At 47.6% G+C, this 15,662-nt stretch overlaps 1 protein-coding gene across 6 annotated transcripts in view; it reads left to right on the forward strand.

Moving 5' to 3' along the window:
* The window catches only part of LOC138528604 (zinc finger protein 585A-like), a 512,079-nt gene that overhangs the window by 417,739 nt on the left and 78,678 nt on the right, over window positions 1-15,662 (forward strand). For 4 of the 6 annotated variants that reach the window (XM_069640389.1, XM_069640393.1, XM_069640390.1 and 1 more), the window contains one exon: window positions 13,381-14,000. In XM_069640389.1, coding sequence (XP_069496490.1) covers window positions 13,381-14,000 — 620 coding nt within the window. The remainder of the gene's footprint in view (window positions 1-13,380; window positions 14,001-15,662) is intronic. The other 2 variants (XM_069640392.1, XM_069640394.1) reach the window with 1 other exon arrangement.

Genomic DNA, 15,662 nt, shown 5'->3' on the forward strand with positions numbered 1-15,662 from the left:
TTTAGCAGGCTAAGGGAGACTATCGTTTTGTAACTCCCTGGGGTCCAGGTTAGGCTTTTTTTCAAAAGAGGCAAAACTGTATCCTTTTTTTAGTGCTGGGGGAATAACACCAGTTGATAAAGACATATTGACAAATTGTGTCACAAAAGGGGCGATATCCAAAGCTAACCTTTTTTACCACCCATTGCATGGATGGGGAATAGTAGGTCAGTTGTGGGTTTCAGGTTTGTCAGGAGACCCGCTACATACTCTTCCATAGCTAGTAAGAAAGAAAAAGGCTCTCCTTTAGGAATAGCTAAAGCTGGCTTGGAGTTGTTGATACAAACTTCTCCCTCCGCACATGGTGCGTCATATACCCAGCTCTGGAGATGCTATGGTCTTCAGATTCCAACTGCCGGAGGAATAGCCAGCCATGCACATAGATAAAGTTTATCCATAACCCCTTCCACCTTTAGTGTTTCTTCTGTTTAGGTCTCAAAGACCTATTTCCTATCCAGCCATAACCATCTCTGCCTATACCTCCTCGTTATGTAATACATGTGAGCACATTGATCTCATCCGCTTTTATCTGGAATGCTTGAGCAGCCCGGATATCCATTCCTCGAAAAATGCTGGTTGCATCCATGAATTATAACCCTGTTTGGCCGCTGCCCCATCTACATTAATTGGCCTCTTCTCTCTCACTTACCTATGTCCTTAGATCAGACCCATCTTGAGTTGTTTTTTAAGCAGCTGAGTTTGTCCTTCAGCGTAGGGTATGCAAACTCAGCTGACATGTCGGGCCCATCATAGTTTCACCAGCTGATATCTTCCACCAGGTGTTAGGAAAGATTTCGTAATTGTAGGTAATTTTCCTTCCATGTGGCAACCCCTAAACTTTTTGCTGTTGTTTTTCACCTTGTTCTCGACTTTGCCAGAGAAGTGCAGCCTTCTGCCGCACTCCTCTGGGCTTTCGCTCCTTTCTTACGGGGAAACTGACATGCCCTTAAGACTGTCAGTACCGGGGGACGCTGTTTCCCGTAGTTTCTTTTATCATGTTGCGGCTTTCGTGCAACATGACACAAGAGGGCACTGTAAGCTAAGTTACAGCTCTCTTGGGTCTCTAGCCTTCTACAGGCCCTAGATACTCGTTTAGGATTGTATCTGATCGGTGCAAGAGATTCAGGGACGGGAATGGTGGCAGCAATCGTTTCTTGTGTTTTGAGCTCCTTTTGGCGTTCTAAGCACGTTTCTCGCGCTTTACCCAAAATGGTGGCCTGGCTCCCAAAATGGCCAGACCACGAGGCTCTTTTGTCCTGTCCGCTGACCGTCTTGCTCCCTTCACCTTCCCCAGGTCGAGCCGACCCGGGGCCTTCCTTATTTGGGCATGTACTTTCCCGCGAAACACGGATGCTTTCGCAGGCTTCTACATGTCTTGTGTGTGCCTCCAGGATGTGGGCTGGGATGTCTGGTCCCAATACACATCCTGGGTGCCAGAGAGTCTAGGGTGGTGTGAATGCCTGGGACCACCGTGGTCCGTGATTGGTCCACGAATGGTGTGAGTGTTGATGAGCGGATCTCCCATTGGGTCCCCTCCATTTTGGCGCGAAGGGAACCGTGGATAAGAGGGGGCTGGAAACACCACTACCATGTCGATCTCCTGAGTTCTCACGAACAAAGGAATACAGGAGCCAAGTATCCTGCAACCAAGAGGCTGGACCGAGATATCGCTGGTGACCCGCTGAAGGACTTCTCCTCTGCACTGCTGTCGCCTTGTGAAACCCTTTTCACCTTTGATCGAACCAGAAGGCCTGTACTGGTACTTCAACCCTTGGAATAGCGGGAACAGCTATTCTCGGCATCTTCACCATCTCCTGCCAGTAAGCCTTCGGAAGCGTCTCTGGGCCATCCAGCTGACTGACCAGCTTACACGGGAGTCTTGCTCTGTAACCGCCGCCAGGTTGTGTAGTATTTCGAGTCCTTGTCACTCTCACACGCTTCGTACACTTGGCGTTCCCAGGTCTGAAGTGAGTAGTGTACATTTGGCTCAGATACACACGGCCGCTCCGTTGCCCTGCTGTGGTAACAAACTGTGCGGGTTTCTTCGATTGGGACGTCTTTTTACTCAACACGACGACGAGGCGTTCCCTGCTCTTCTGAACCTGCCAGCTACTGAAACGGACGCGGAGAAGCCTGGGTCTGCTTGCATCGGGGACCGGTGAGTAGCATAGCTAGGATCTGGTCGCCCTCCTGCAGGAGCCCATTGCTTTTCCCCACTGTGTCAAACAGCACCCTTTTCCGTACTCGCGCTCTGCTTCTGCCCACAGTGGAGGCTGCGCTTGAGTCGCGGAACGTGTTTTTCTTCATTTGTGCACTAAACTGAACTGCCTGATTTCCCTCGAAGAGCTTCTCCTTTTGCCCGTTGGCACCAGCGCGTGCAGGTACTTTTGAGCACAAGGCTCCACTCTTCGCAGGGCTCGGACTTCCATCTAGTTAGGTGCCTCTGAAGGCGAACTGGGTCTAAGCGTTATTTTGCACTGCCTGTCTTCCTTCCCTTTTAGGTGGACTACCCATTTCGTGCATCTAACGCTTGAGACTGTCGTATTTGTATATATATTGTGTTGATATGGTATGTGTTGGTTTACTATCGTTATATTGTGATTTTCTCGATACGGTCATTGTTTTAAAGGCCTTGAAATAAATGTGTATATATTTATAATATAACAACTGTTTGTAGTAGTTTGTAAGTGTTCTTGCTTTGTGTGCTCATTGCGGGCTTTCAGTCACCCTCACCCCTCTTGAGACCTAGTCTTGACCGCCGCGATCGCTACCTTGATTGGTCTGGCTCGTCCAGAGGTTACCCTGTTCCAAGTAATTAGGTTGGCCTTCTGAACTTCTGCGCCACCAGGACAGAGTTCAGAAATCCGTCTTAACAAATTGGTGTACAGCGGTGGGATACGACTGAAGGTATCCAGTGTTGCGCACGAACTAAGGCATTTCAGGTTATTCCAACCAGGACACGTAGTGAATTGTTGTAGTATAACTTTAAAAAGGCCATAGTCCTATCTAACAGTATGGAAACAAATACCTTGTTAACTTTAAATGCTTCCAAATCAGAAACATTGAAAAAGATGTGTGCGGAGAGAGGTGTTTCCTCTCAAGGCACGAAATTGGAAATGATCCAAAGAATCGTGGCGTGGCAAGAAGCGCAGCTTGACGCTATAACTTCTGAGGACAGTGCGGAAGGAGGTGGGGCTGCTCTCACTGGTAGAACCGACGGTTCTGCCGCTGCACTGATTCATCGCGACCACGAGGACAGGGAGGATGAGATGTCTAATGTTTCCTCTGCCAGTGCTGATGGGGAGGCTATGCTTGAATTCAAGAAGCAAGAGCTGCGGTTTAGGCAGCAAGAGCTTGAATTCAGCATAGCCAAACTAAAAATCGAACAGGCAGAAAAACAAAAAGACAGGGATCACCAGTTGGAACTGGCCAAGCTTCAGGTTGCAAATGGGTCCAAGGGTCCTGGACATGGGTCTGGGGCTTCCTCTCATCCACGGTTTCCGAAAGATCTGCTCAGTGTGTATGAAGAAAGGAATGACATTATGGACTGGCTGAATGCGTTTGAGTATGCATGCGAAGTTCAACAAGTTGACAATGCTGATAAGATTGCTTGGTTACTCAGCAGACTGCCCCATTCTGGCTGTAGTGCCATTATGGAAATGTCGAAGGCTGAGCGAGCTGATTTCGCAATGTTAAAGCAAACTCTCATTTTAAAGTTTGGGAAGACTCCGGCCCAATATTTGAAACGTTTCACAGAGTATAAGAAAAAGGAAGGTGGTACTTGGGTATCTTATGTCACTGAATCCTTGAAAAACTTAACTGGCTGGGTCGAAGGTTATAAGGTTTCTACCTTCGAAGGCATGATAAATCTGGTCATGCTGGAACACATTTTTGTATCTTCTTCCCCGGAGCTTAAGCAGCATTTGGCCGATTCGAAGGAGATAGATCCTAAGAAGCTGGCCATTGCAGCAGACTTATGGGTGTCACATCGAGTGTCCCATAAGGACAAAACTCATCCTGGTAAGCAGGAGGAAGGGAAAAAGTCCAAAGATATGGAGGGTGGAGAATCTGATAAATCTTCTCATAAGGGCCACAAAAAGAAAAATAAGGGTAAGACACAAGAGAACTCACAGGGTAGTGGAGGTCAGCCTCCGAAACAGAACTCTGGTTACAATAAGCCTCCCTATGTAAACAGACCCAATGGATCTTGTTTTGCTTGTGGAGCAACTGACCACGTGAAGGGGGATCCCCGGTGTAAGGTTAGACCTTTGGGGGTCCACTCCGCTAATCTGGCCTTCTCCTCCTACGAGGAAGAAGAGATTACAGGAGCATCCTTCTCCTCAGACTCATTTCCCAGCGGGATAGAGGTTGAGGTAGTTTTAGTTTCCCTGGGTTCCTGGGAGCCTAAAGTCGCAGAGGCTTATGCTAGGATTCCGGATAATACCAAGCACTACTTTAAAGACAGTGTGCTGATCAATGGAGTAGATACTCCAGCTCTTAGGGATAGTGGGTGCAGTCGCACTGTAGTGGATTCTACCTTGGTAGACTCAGAGGAAGTTGCCAGAGTTACTCTGATGCCCACTAAGTTGGCTGACAGCCCACTCCGTATGTTCCCAGTAATACCTGTAAATCTTACTTTAAATGGTACAGCAGTCAGGATTCCAGTGAGCATTCAGAGAAACGTCCCGGGAAAGGTCTTGTTAGGTAATGATCTCAGAGCTTTAGGGCTCGTAGGAGACACTGCCGAAAGACCCTACACACGGTCTCAAGCACGGGCAGCATTGGCCAAGACCAATACGCCGCCCCAGCTGAAGGGGAAACCCAAGGCGAAAGGAGTCGACAAGTCAAGACGAGGGAAAGAGAATATTCCCCCGAGCTGGCCTACCACTGCGGTGGAGGAAGTTGGTCAATCGCCCGGGCCTGACGAGTAGGTGGCGATGCCTGAAGTATTTGACCCCAACGATCATCCTGAACTAAAAGACTTGTTAGTTGAAGGAGGTCCTGATAGGGACAAATTCAGTAAAGGCCAACGTGAGTGCCCATCTCTGGAAGGCCTAAGGAGACAGGCCTGCTCCCAGCTTGAGGGTGAACCTCCTGGGATGCATAGGATTTATTGGGAAGGTGGACTCCTGTATAGTGAGCCCACAGAGTCTACAGAAGGAGACCATAGGAGGTTGGTGGTTCCCCTTGCTGTTAGGCCCTTCCTCCTGCAGTTGGCGCATGAAGTGCCCCTTGCTGGTCACCTTGCTATGAAGAGGACCAAGCAAAGGTTATTCATGCACTTCTATTGGCCCAAGATGGGGGTGCAAGTAGAAAGTCACTGCAGGAGTTGTGCCTCCTGCCAGTTGTCTGGTAAGGTTGGCGCGACAATCCAAGCTCGGTTGGTACCGCTCCCAGTTGTGGGGGTACCATTTGAAAGGTTAGGGATCGACATCGTTGGTCCCCTTGACCCGCAAACATCCTCGGGCAATAGGTTTATCCTGGTGCTGGTCGACCATGCAACCAGGTATCCTGAGGCCATCCCATTGAAAACTGTAACTCCCAAGTCAGTTGCAAAAGCTTTACTTGGCATATTTACTAGGGTTGGCTTCCCTAAAGAAGTTGTGTCGGATCGTGGCAGCAACTTTATGTCGAAGTATATGCAGGCTATGTGGAAAGAATGTGGGGTCACCTACAAGTTCTCTTCTGCATACCACCCCCAGACCAATGGTCTGGTGCAACGTTTCAACAGAATGTTAAAGAGCATGATTGGGGCTCTGGAGGAACCTCAGAGAAGAAAATGGGATCTTCTTTTACCATGCTTACTGTTTGCCTACCGAGAGGTACCACAGGAGGGTGTTGGCTTCAGCCCCTTCGAACTTCTGTTCGGTCATCCCGTACGGGGACCCTTAGCCATCGTCAAAGAGGGATGGGAGATGCCCACTCCCCCTGTTACTACCAACGTAGTTGATTATGTGCTAGGGCTCAGAAAACGGATGGTACTTCTGATGGGCTTGGCTAGTGATAAATTGAAGGCAGGACAAGCGCTGGTGAAACATTGGTACGACCAGAAAGCTTCCCTCATCAACTTTACACCTGGTCAGCAAGTCCTGATCATGAATCCCATAAGGCCTCGAGCTTTACAGGACAAATGGTCAGGCCCTTACACAGTGGTGGAGCCCCTGGGTGAGGTTAACTATTTAGTGGACCTTGGAAGGCCTGGACAGGCTCCAAAAGTGTTTCACGTGAATAGGCTGAAGGCTTTCGTCCGAAGAGTCGAAATCGCAGCACTGCTACTGGCTTCAGACGTTGAGGAAGAGGAGTCTGAACCTCTCCCCGACCTGTTCCAAAGCGGTTCTTCAGATAGCTCCTTTGAGGGTGTCCGAGTGTCCCCTCACCTGACTTCTGATCAGCAGGCTGAGGTGAAAAGTTTGCTTAGGCAGTTTTCCCCCCTGTTTTCACAGTCGCCTGGTTTGACACCTTGGTGCAAACATAACATTGACACAGGAGACGGTGTACCTACCAAAAGTAGGGGATGCAGGATGTCAGACAAAGTACGGTCTTATATTAAGACCGAGGTCAACAAGATGTTAGACCTTGGGGTGATTGAACCCTCTAGTAGTCCTTGGTCCAGCCCTGTGGTTTTGGTTCCAAAGGCAAGCACTTCTGAATTGAGGTTCTGCGTGGATTACAGGGCTCTGAAGGCTGTCACCAAGACAGATGCACACCCCTTGCCTCGAACAGATGAGCTGGTGGATACTTTGGGTGCCTCCAAGTACCTCAGCACGTTTGACCTCACTGCTGGCTATTGGCAAATAGCGTTAGCAGAGCATGCCAAGGAGAAGACCGCATTTTCTACTCCAGACGGCCTTTACCAATTCCGGGTAATGCCGTTCAGGTTGAAGAATGCACCTGCCACTTTCCAGAGGCTTGTGAATCATGTTTTGAATGGGTTGGACGAATTCTGTCTTGCATATCTGGACGATATCGCAGTTTTCAGTGACACCTGGGAAGACCATGTGAAACACCTCGGGATTGTGCTCCAGGCTCTTCAGAAAGCACACCTGACCATAAAGGTAAATGCCAGATTGGACAAGGCTCAGTGGTTTACCTTGGACATGAAGTAGGTGGAGGGAGGATACATCCTCTTCCCAGTAAAGTACAAGCAGTACAAGACTGGCCTACCCCCACTACGCAAACCCAAGTGAGAGCCTTCTTAGGACTCAAGGGGTATTACTGCAATTTTGTGGCAGACTATGGCACCATAGCTGCCCTCTGACTGCCCTCACAACTCCGAAGAAACCCAAGAAGGTAACTTGGACCGACGAGTGTGAGAAGGCCTTCAATGGCTTAAAAGACTCCCTGTGCCAGGCCCCTGTTCTCAGGGCCCCTGATTATCAAAGACCTTTTATCGTGCAGACGGACGCCTCTGACACTGGGATAGGAGCTGTACTATCACAAGTAGATGAGAAGGGTAAGGAACACCCTATTGGTTTTATTAGCCGCCAGCTTAAGGACGGAGAGCTCAGATGGTCCACGGTAGAGAAAGAATGTTTCTCTGTTGTGTGGGCCCTAAGGAAGCTGAGGCCCTACCTCTATGGGACCCACTTCACTGTGCAAACTGACCATAAGCCCTTAAAGTGGCTAATGAACATGAAGGGGGAGAATCCAAAGTTGCTTAGGTGGTCCATAAGTCTACAAGGCTTCGACTTCACTATTGAGCATAGGCCAGGTATCCAACATAGCAATGCTGATGGGTTGTCCAGAATGTTTAACCGACCTGAACAAGAGACTCATCCAGGGGTGGATTAGTTCCCCCTGTCCATAGTCTGGGAGGGGCAAGTGTTAGGAAAGATTTTGTAATTGTAGGTAATTTTCCTTCCATGTGGCAACCCCTAAACTTTTTGCTGTTGTTTTTCACCTTGTTCTCGGCTTTGCCAGAGAAGTGCAGCCTTCTGCCGCACTCCTCTGGGCTTTCGCTCCTTTCTTACGGGGAAACTGACATGCCCTTAAGACTGTCAGTACCGGGGAACGCTGTTTCCCGTAGTTTCTTTTATCATGTTGCGGCTTTCGTGCAACATGACACAAGAGGGCACTGTAAGCTAAGTTACAGCTCTCTTGGGTCTCTAGCCTTCTACAGGCCCTAGATACTCGTTTAGGATTGTATCTGATCGGTGCAAGAGATTTAGGGACGGGAATGGTGGCAGCGATCGTTTCTTGTGTTTTGAGCTCCTTTTGGCGTTCTAAGCGTGTTTCTCGCGCTTAACCCAAAATGGTGGCCTGGCTCCCAAAATGGCCAGACCACGAGGCTCCTTTGTCCTGTCCGCTGACCGTCTTGCTCCCTTCACCTTCCCCAGGTCGAGCCGACCTTCCTTATTTGGGCATGTACTTTTCTGCGAAACACGGATGCTTTCGCGGGCTTCTACATGTCTTGTGTGTGCCTCCAGGATGTGAGCTGGGATGTCTGGTCCCAATACACATCCTGGGTGCCAGAGAGTCTAGGGTGGTGTGAATGCCTGGGACCACCGTGGTCCGTGATTGGTCCACGAATGGTGTGAGTGTTGATGAGCGGATCTCCCATTGGGTCCCCTCCGTTTTGGCGCGAAGGGAACCGTGGATAAGAGGGGGCTGGAAACACCACTACCATGTCGATCTCCTGAGTTCACGAGCGAAGGAATACAGGAGCCAAGTATCCTGCAACCAAGAGGCTGGACCGAGGAATCGCTGGTGACCCGCTGAAGGACTTCTCCTCTGCACTGCTGTCGCCTTGTGAAACCCTTTTCACCTTTGATCGAACCAGAAGGCCTGTACTGGTACTTCGACCCTTGGAATAGCGGGAACAGCTATTCTCGGCATCTTCACCATCTCCTGCCAGTAAGCCTTCGGAAGTGTCTCTGGGCCATCCAGCTGACTGACCAGCTTACACGGGAGTCTTGCTCTGTAACCGCCGCCAGGTTGTGTAGTATTTCGAGTCCTTGTCACTCTCACACGCTTCGTACACTTGGCGTTCCCAGGTCTGACGTGAGTAGTGTACATTTGGCTCAGATACACACGGCCGCTCCGTTGCCCTGCTGTGGTAACAAACTGTGCGGGTTTCTTCGATTGGGACGTCTTTTTACTCAACACGACGACGAGGCATTCCCTGCTCTTCTGAACCTGCCAACTACTGAAACAGAGGCGGAGAAGCCTGGGTCTGCTTGCATCGGGGACCGGTGAGTAGCATAGCTAGGATCTGGTCGCCCTCCTGCAGGAGCCCATTGCTTTTCCCCGCTGTGTCAAACAGCACCCTTTTCCGTACTCGCGCTCTGCTTCTGCCCACTGTGGAGGCTGCCCTTGAGTCACGGAACGTGTTCTTCTTCTTTTGTGCACTAAACTGAACTGCCTGATTTCCCTCGAAGAGCTTCTCCTTTTGCCCGTTGGCACCAGCGCGTGCAGGTACTTTTGAGCACAAGGCTCCACTCTTCGCAGGGCTCGGACTTCCATCTAGTTAGGTGCCTCTGAAGGCGAACTGGGTCTAAGCATTATTTCGCACTGCCTGTCTTCCTTCCCTTTTAGGTGGACTACCCATTTCGTGCATCTAACGCTTGAGACTGTCGTATTTGTATATATATTGTGTTGATATGGTATGTGTTGGTTTACTATCGTTATATTGTGATTTTCTCGCTACGGTCATTGTTTTAAAGGCCTTGAAATAAATGTGTATATATTTTTAATATAACAACTGTTTGGAGTAGTTTGTAAGTGTTCTTGCTTTGTGTGCTCATTGCGGGCTTTCAGTCACCCTCACCCCTCTTGAGACCTAGTCTTGACCGCCGCGATCGCTACCTTGATTGGTCTGGCTCGTCCAGAGGTTACCCTGTTCCAAGTAATTAGGTTGGCCTTCTGAACTTCTGCGCCACCAGGACAGAGTTCAGAAATCCGTCTTAACACCAGGCCCTCATAACGTTCCGGGCAACCTCATCTCAGTTATCACACTGCGTTCTCTTCAAAGTAAAAGAGCCTGTTCTGGTTCGCACCAGCCTTCTCTGTCCGTGTCATCTGCGATCGAGCATGGCTGCTCGTGATTCCCATCTTGCATAAGTGAAACATTAAGCGCTGAAGGTCAGTGGTGCCATTTTTTTCAACAAAAGTTCATCTGCATAGACTACAAATGTTTTAAGCAGCATAACCTATCCTCCGTGGGCAAAGGGTAATGGGGTGACTGGGTAAACAGGTTATTCCATCTCCTCACCAGGTATCGCTGTGGGGGGACCCCTCCAGACTAAACCTATCCAGGATTTAAATAAATCCTGCTCAGCTCCTTCTTAGCCAAGCCAATGCCTGGATGGGATCCACAGTGCTCCTCATATCATCCAACAGGAAAATCCTTACATTTGCATTCCTGATATTTAGTTACCTTAAAAGTGCTTTACCCCTCCCTAAATGCTTACCTTTTCTCCACCAGTTCTAAAGGGAAGTCCAGGAAGGCTGACATTGGTGCATCTCTCAATTTATTTCTTCCACTCCCTCTCAAAGCCCTTAAGATTTTTTCCTTTTTGCCAATCCTTAGCAGAGTCCTTATTACCTGGCATAATTCCTCTGGTGCAATTTTCGTAGCCCATCAGGCCAAGTCAGAGGAGGTTATGACCGTGTTTCAGGCTTCAGACCATTTCTGTGTAAAAAAGGCAGTTATGTTTCCCAGACTGTCACATGATTCTGATATTCCCACAATCTGCAAGTTGTGTGATCTGCTTCTCCTATCAATCTCTCTGTATTGCAGGTGCATGTTAAGATAGATTTCTAGAGTCTGGCCTGGTGAACATACTTTAGGAGGCCACCGTAGCTATGATGAACAGGGAACTCTGATAGGTTAGCCTAATCCTAATCGAGGTAGCAATGGAGAACAGTCAAGGCTTATTCTCGACAGTCATGTTATAAAACTAGTTATTTACTATAGGCCTTCTGAACACTGGAAAGTGAATTTTACAGGTAGAATTATCACACAGCACTCTGATACAAATATATAAATTTGCCATAGGTTTAAATATACATCAAATAACTTAGTTAGCAAAGGCAAGTAAGTATTTGAGATGCTGTCAATGACGGAACCAGATCACAAGACAATAACCAATCTTAAGAGGTCCAAGCCCTAAAATGAATGGCGCCTTGTACCCAAAAGTCACAGGAGCCACAACGTTTCTCACCAGAATGGAGTCTCTGTAGGTACGTTCATTAAGCTTGGGTTGGTGATAGTTTAAAATGACTAGAACAATTTTTGAGAGGTATGTGTTTTCCTTTTTAAATGTTTAGCCACAATTTACCAGAAGACAGGAAAATTCTCGTCTCTTCCAGACCCAAGGCTAACCCAGGGACAGCATACTCGAGCCAGGTTTCATGACCAAAAAGTGATTGAAATGGAATAAGGAGATAAAGGGACTGGCTCCCAATGTTATCATTTGGAGTACTGGGTTAGGCAGGGGACAGATGCACTACGTTTACTTACCCCACTGACTCAAATTTTCCCACATGTCGAAGTGGATCATCTGAGGGTCGCAGGGGGCTCGATCTTCCGCTGTTGGTTCTGGTGAGAGGTGCCCAGTAGTTGTGGTTTGTCGATGAAGAAATGCAAGAACCACCAATTTAGGCCTCTTCAGGACACTTCAAAGGTTGGAGAAAGGCAAGTTCCAGCAACTGTCTCGGCACACAAGCGATGACAGGCATCTGTCCAGTCATGGAGACTGAGGGTGCTCCAGGGCAGGATCCCTTTATGCTTGGACGCTGAAATTCGGGGAGAAGGCAACTTGTGGCACAAGCTTGCGACCATCAAATTTTTGCACCCGAACGCAGAACGGCAACGCTTCTGGTGAGGTAGCCTACGAGAGAACTGGTCAGTCAGCTGGGCAGTCCAGGGACACTTATACAGGATCAGAATGGCAGGATCCTCGAGAAGGCGTTGAGCCTAGTTGGTCCCACTAGTCGAAGGGCTGAAGCACTGCTCAGAGTATAAGGAGATCAGGCAGAGGAGCAGGGCTTCACCGACTGGCTACTTTAAGGGATACTGGGCCATTTCAGGAGTCGTCTTCGGCTCTTCAGCAGGCTGCTCTTCTTCGAGGGATTCTTGGCTCCAACAGTGTTCTGAAGAAATGACTGCAGAGGTCCTCTTCTTATTCAAAATCAGAGTCCAAGCCCACCAATGGTAAAGATCTGCACCATTCAAAAAGCCAGTAGTTGTTCAATCAGGAGCAACTACTGGTTTCACATTTGTAACACGGCCAGGCTTTCTGGCACCAAGGATGTGGAGTGGTACTAGACAGTCCCACCCCCTTCTTGGGCCACACATTCACAAAGGCATCACTATCCTGCGAAAGCAGAAGCTTTCCCGTGCAAGTGCGTGACCTTATAAGGACTTTCCTGACCTGACAAGGCCAAACAAAAATATGGCCAAAGAAGTAAGCAAGCTCTCAAGGCACAGCCATTTCAGGGCACTAGCCGCGTTTAGTAGCCATACACGGTAAGCGTGAATGTGCACACTAACAATAATGCTATCTTTAGGCACATAAAAAAGTAACCAAAAATCCCATGTGTAAAAAGCTAGTGATACAAAAGTGAAACCATTGCACTGCAATTTAAGGTGATGTGTGCAATGTTCAAAAGTACAAGAATTCAAAACGTTCACATAGTTTCCCAATACTGATAGTCTGAAAACTGATCAGTTTCCTCATTACATGGGGCAAAAGGCTTCAATTCCCCTCACAAACATCAGCCAAGATAAACCGAGCAAAATAACTCCTTCCTAACAGTACATATTTTGGACATCTCCCCCTTAATCCTATTATATACTGAGCTCCCAGCAATGTCGACTGCAGGATCCTCAGTATTCTTCTCCACCCTAGTCATCCTGTCCTTCAGGTGGGTCGCTTTTACGAGAGAGATTGGTTGTTATTTTCGTGCCACCACATCCTGGGTAACCGTTAGGAAGAGCATCTCTGTTTCAACACCAGGCCCCATCACAGGGGTGGGGTGTTGGGGTGAGCAGGAGCTTCCAGCTCAAGCTGTTCCATCATCAGCTGACATTGCAAAATGTTTTATGACAGATCTAAAACTCCCCAAAACGTACTAAGAGAAGAGCGCGGAAAGGGCACCAGAATGACTAAGAAAGTAAATGTATGTTTGGTGATTGATTTTGTGAAGTTTGTCCTTTCATGCAATATGTCTTTAGAGAGCCATTACTACATGCAAAAACATGCCAAAAAAGTAATTTGCAAGCATCTTATGAGATGTTCTACATGAAGATGGAAGTGGGGGAATGTTTGCAAAGATAACCATGGTTATTTAGAAATGTAAGATCAATTCTTATACTGACTGATTTTATCCTTTGTCCAGCAGGAGATGAAAAATGTTCTGAAGACCCAGCGTTGCAAATGCACTGTTCAGGAGATTCGAGGCACAGTGATCCCCTGAATCTGGAAGAGGAAAGACCACCAAATGGAAATGTTCATGGAGTGGAGCCATCTGTATCCAATGATGGTGGAATAGGTTCCATTAACCACACCACGTTGCTGCCCAATATCCAAGCAGGAGATGAGCTACATAACTCTGCCATAATTGGTGGAAGCTATATGGACCAAAAATCCCTTCCGGTCACCCCGCAGAGCCGTGTAAAGGAGAGACTCTTTCCATGTACTCAGTGTGAAAGGAGTTTTGTACGAAGCTATGATTTGATGAAACACCAGAGGAATCACAAAAGTGAGAGACCCTACATATGCAATGCATGTGGCAAATGTTTCCGGCGCAATACCTCCCTCATCATCCACGAGCGTATCCACACTGGCGAGCGGCCATACCAGTGTGCCCAGTGTGGTAAAAGCTTCATCCAGCGGCAGCACCTTACCACACATCTGAAGACGCACACTGGTGAGCGGCCATTCCCATGTGTCCAGTGTGGGAAGAGCTTTAGGTGGCGATCAGAGCTTGTCAAGCATCAGCGTGTGCACATAGGCGAGGTAACATTTATGTTATACTTAATGTAAGATCATGAAATGTAGAAATAATTCATGGGCCACTGAATTGAGGTTTCTTCCAGTTTCTCTGTTAGCTGTTAGCCATGCAAAGAGGGGCTCATGTGGGAACTTTAGCTAGTGCTTATGTTGTGGTTAAGGTGTATGCAGGGAACCTACCCCAGTGCTGTGTAAGGTGTCTCCTTCATGATGGTGCTCAGTTAACATTTAATGTGTAATATCATACAGAACAAGAAAGAAACATTGATGTATGCAGAAACGTATGTAAGATTGTTTTTGGGTTTAAATTGAAAAAATATTAGCAATTTTTCTAAATCCTGTCAAATCAATAATACCTCCTTTAAGCATCCCATAAACCCTTCTATTGGGAAAATAATCACTTATTGGCCCGACTATTACTTCCCATGTATCCACTGTAACGGGTACCCGCACCATACACTTATGCAACTATCAAACTGTTCTAAAAGGCCAACAGTGGCATAGATCTGTCCCGGTTCTGTTATTGCATAAAAGCATTTACCTGTACCCCATATTTTACTCTTGAAATCCACATTGTTGGGGAGTTTTGCACAGGCTGCTTAGGTGAACAAGGTTACACTTCTTAGTTCAGGCCTGAACCACACCATGTTTTGGTAGAATGGTGAGCAGCCAGACTTGCTCTAAGGGTGGAGGAGGGCTGTTGTGAGGTACAAAGAACTCAGAGCATACACTTAGTGCAAGAAAACACCAATACACTTAGGAGTCATATATATAATTGCAAAGTATTATACACACTAAGGCACAGGTGATCATTCACAAGCCAAGTAAATACTTTAAAACAGTAGGGTAATATAAGATCACTTTGTAATATTCTTTGGATAACAAACCACAGTTGTAAGAACCTTCAAATAGCATTGGTAGTAAAACATCACTTAGTAAAACAATCTGAAACATATGCAAACTGTTCCAGACGTGTATAACAAGTGCCAAGGACGAGTATGCTCATCCTTTTTTCATAGACTTGCATAATAGCCTGGCATTTAAAGGGTTTCCAGCCTATCGTAATGAGTCCGACCCTATCCTAAATGAGTATCTGTGTTCAGCTGGGTCGCTGGACCACCAGCGGCCAGGGGTGGATCAGGAAAGCAGATTAAAAGGCTCAATATGGTAGAGTCCAGCGGGAGTCACTTCCAGTATTGCAGGTAAGTAAAGTTAGTTTTACAGAGGAAAGGGAATCCAGGTGTTCCCTTGTCAGTTTTGAAGGCACCCCCCTGTACGCTCACTCCAGGAAAAAATACAACCCGCTAGTGAAAAATTGTTATGATCAAATCTCAGGGTTACTCAGAAGGGATGCTCTGCTAGGCTGCAGGTATTCTTCAAGTTACTTTAATCAGGTAACCTAGATCACCAGGTCACATCGGGTACATTAAGGAGATAGGGAAGTACAGAGGGGAACCCACTGGCTCCCACCACCTAAGCTACATCGTCCAACTGCCCTGGGTGGAATCACATTCACACACAACATTCCAATCATTCTCCTAGCATTCCATTCATATCATACCTTGCATTCACACCTCATGCATTCAGGAAGCAGGGACCAGGCAGGAAAGTCAATCATAACAAAAAGGCCCAAGTCACTGTTTGTAAGGATAACAAGTATTTATTTCT

The sequence above is a fragment of the Ambystoma mexicanum genome, chromosome 7q, assembly GCF_040938575.1.
Source record: "Ambystoma mexicanum isolate Mex_15411 chromosome 7q, UKY_AmexF1_1, whole genome shotgun sequence".
Taxonomy (NCBI): domain Eukaryota; kingdom Metazoa; phylum Chordata; class Amphibia; order Caudata; family Ambystomatidae; genus Ambystoma; species Ambystoma mexicanum.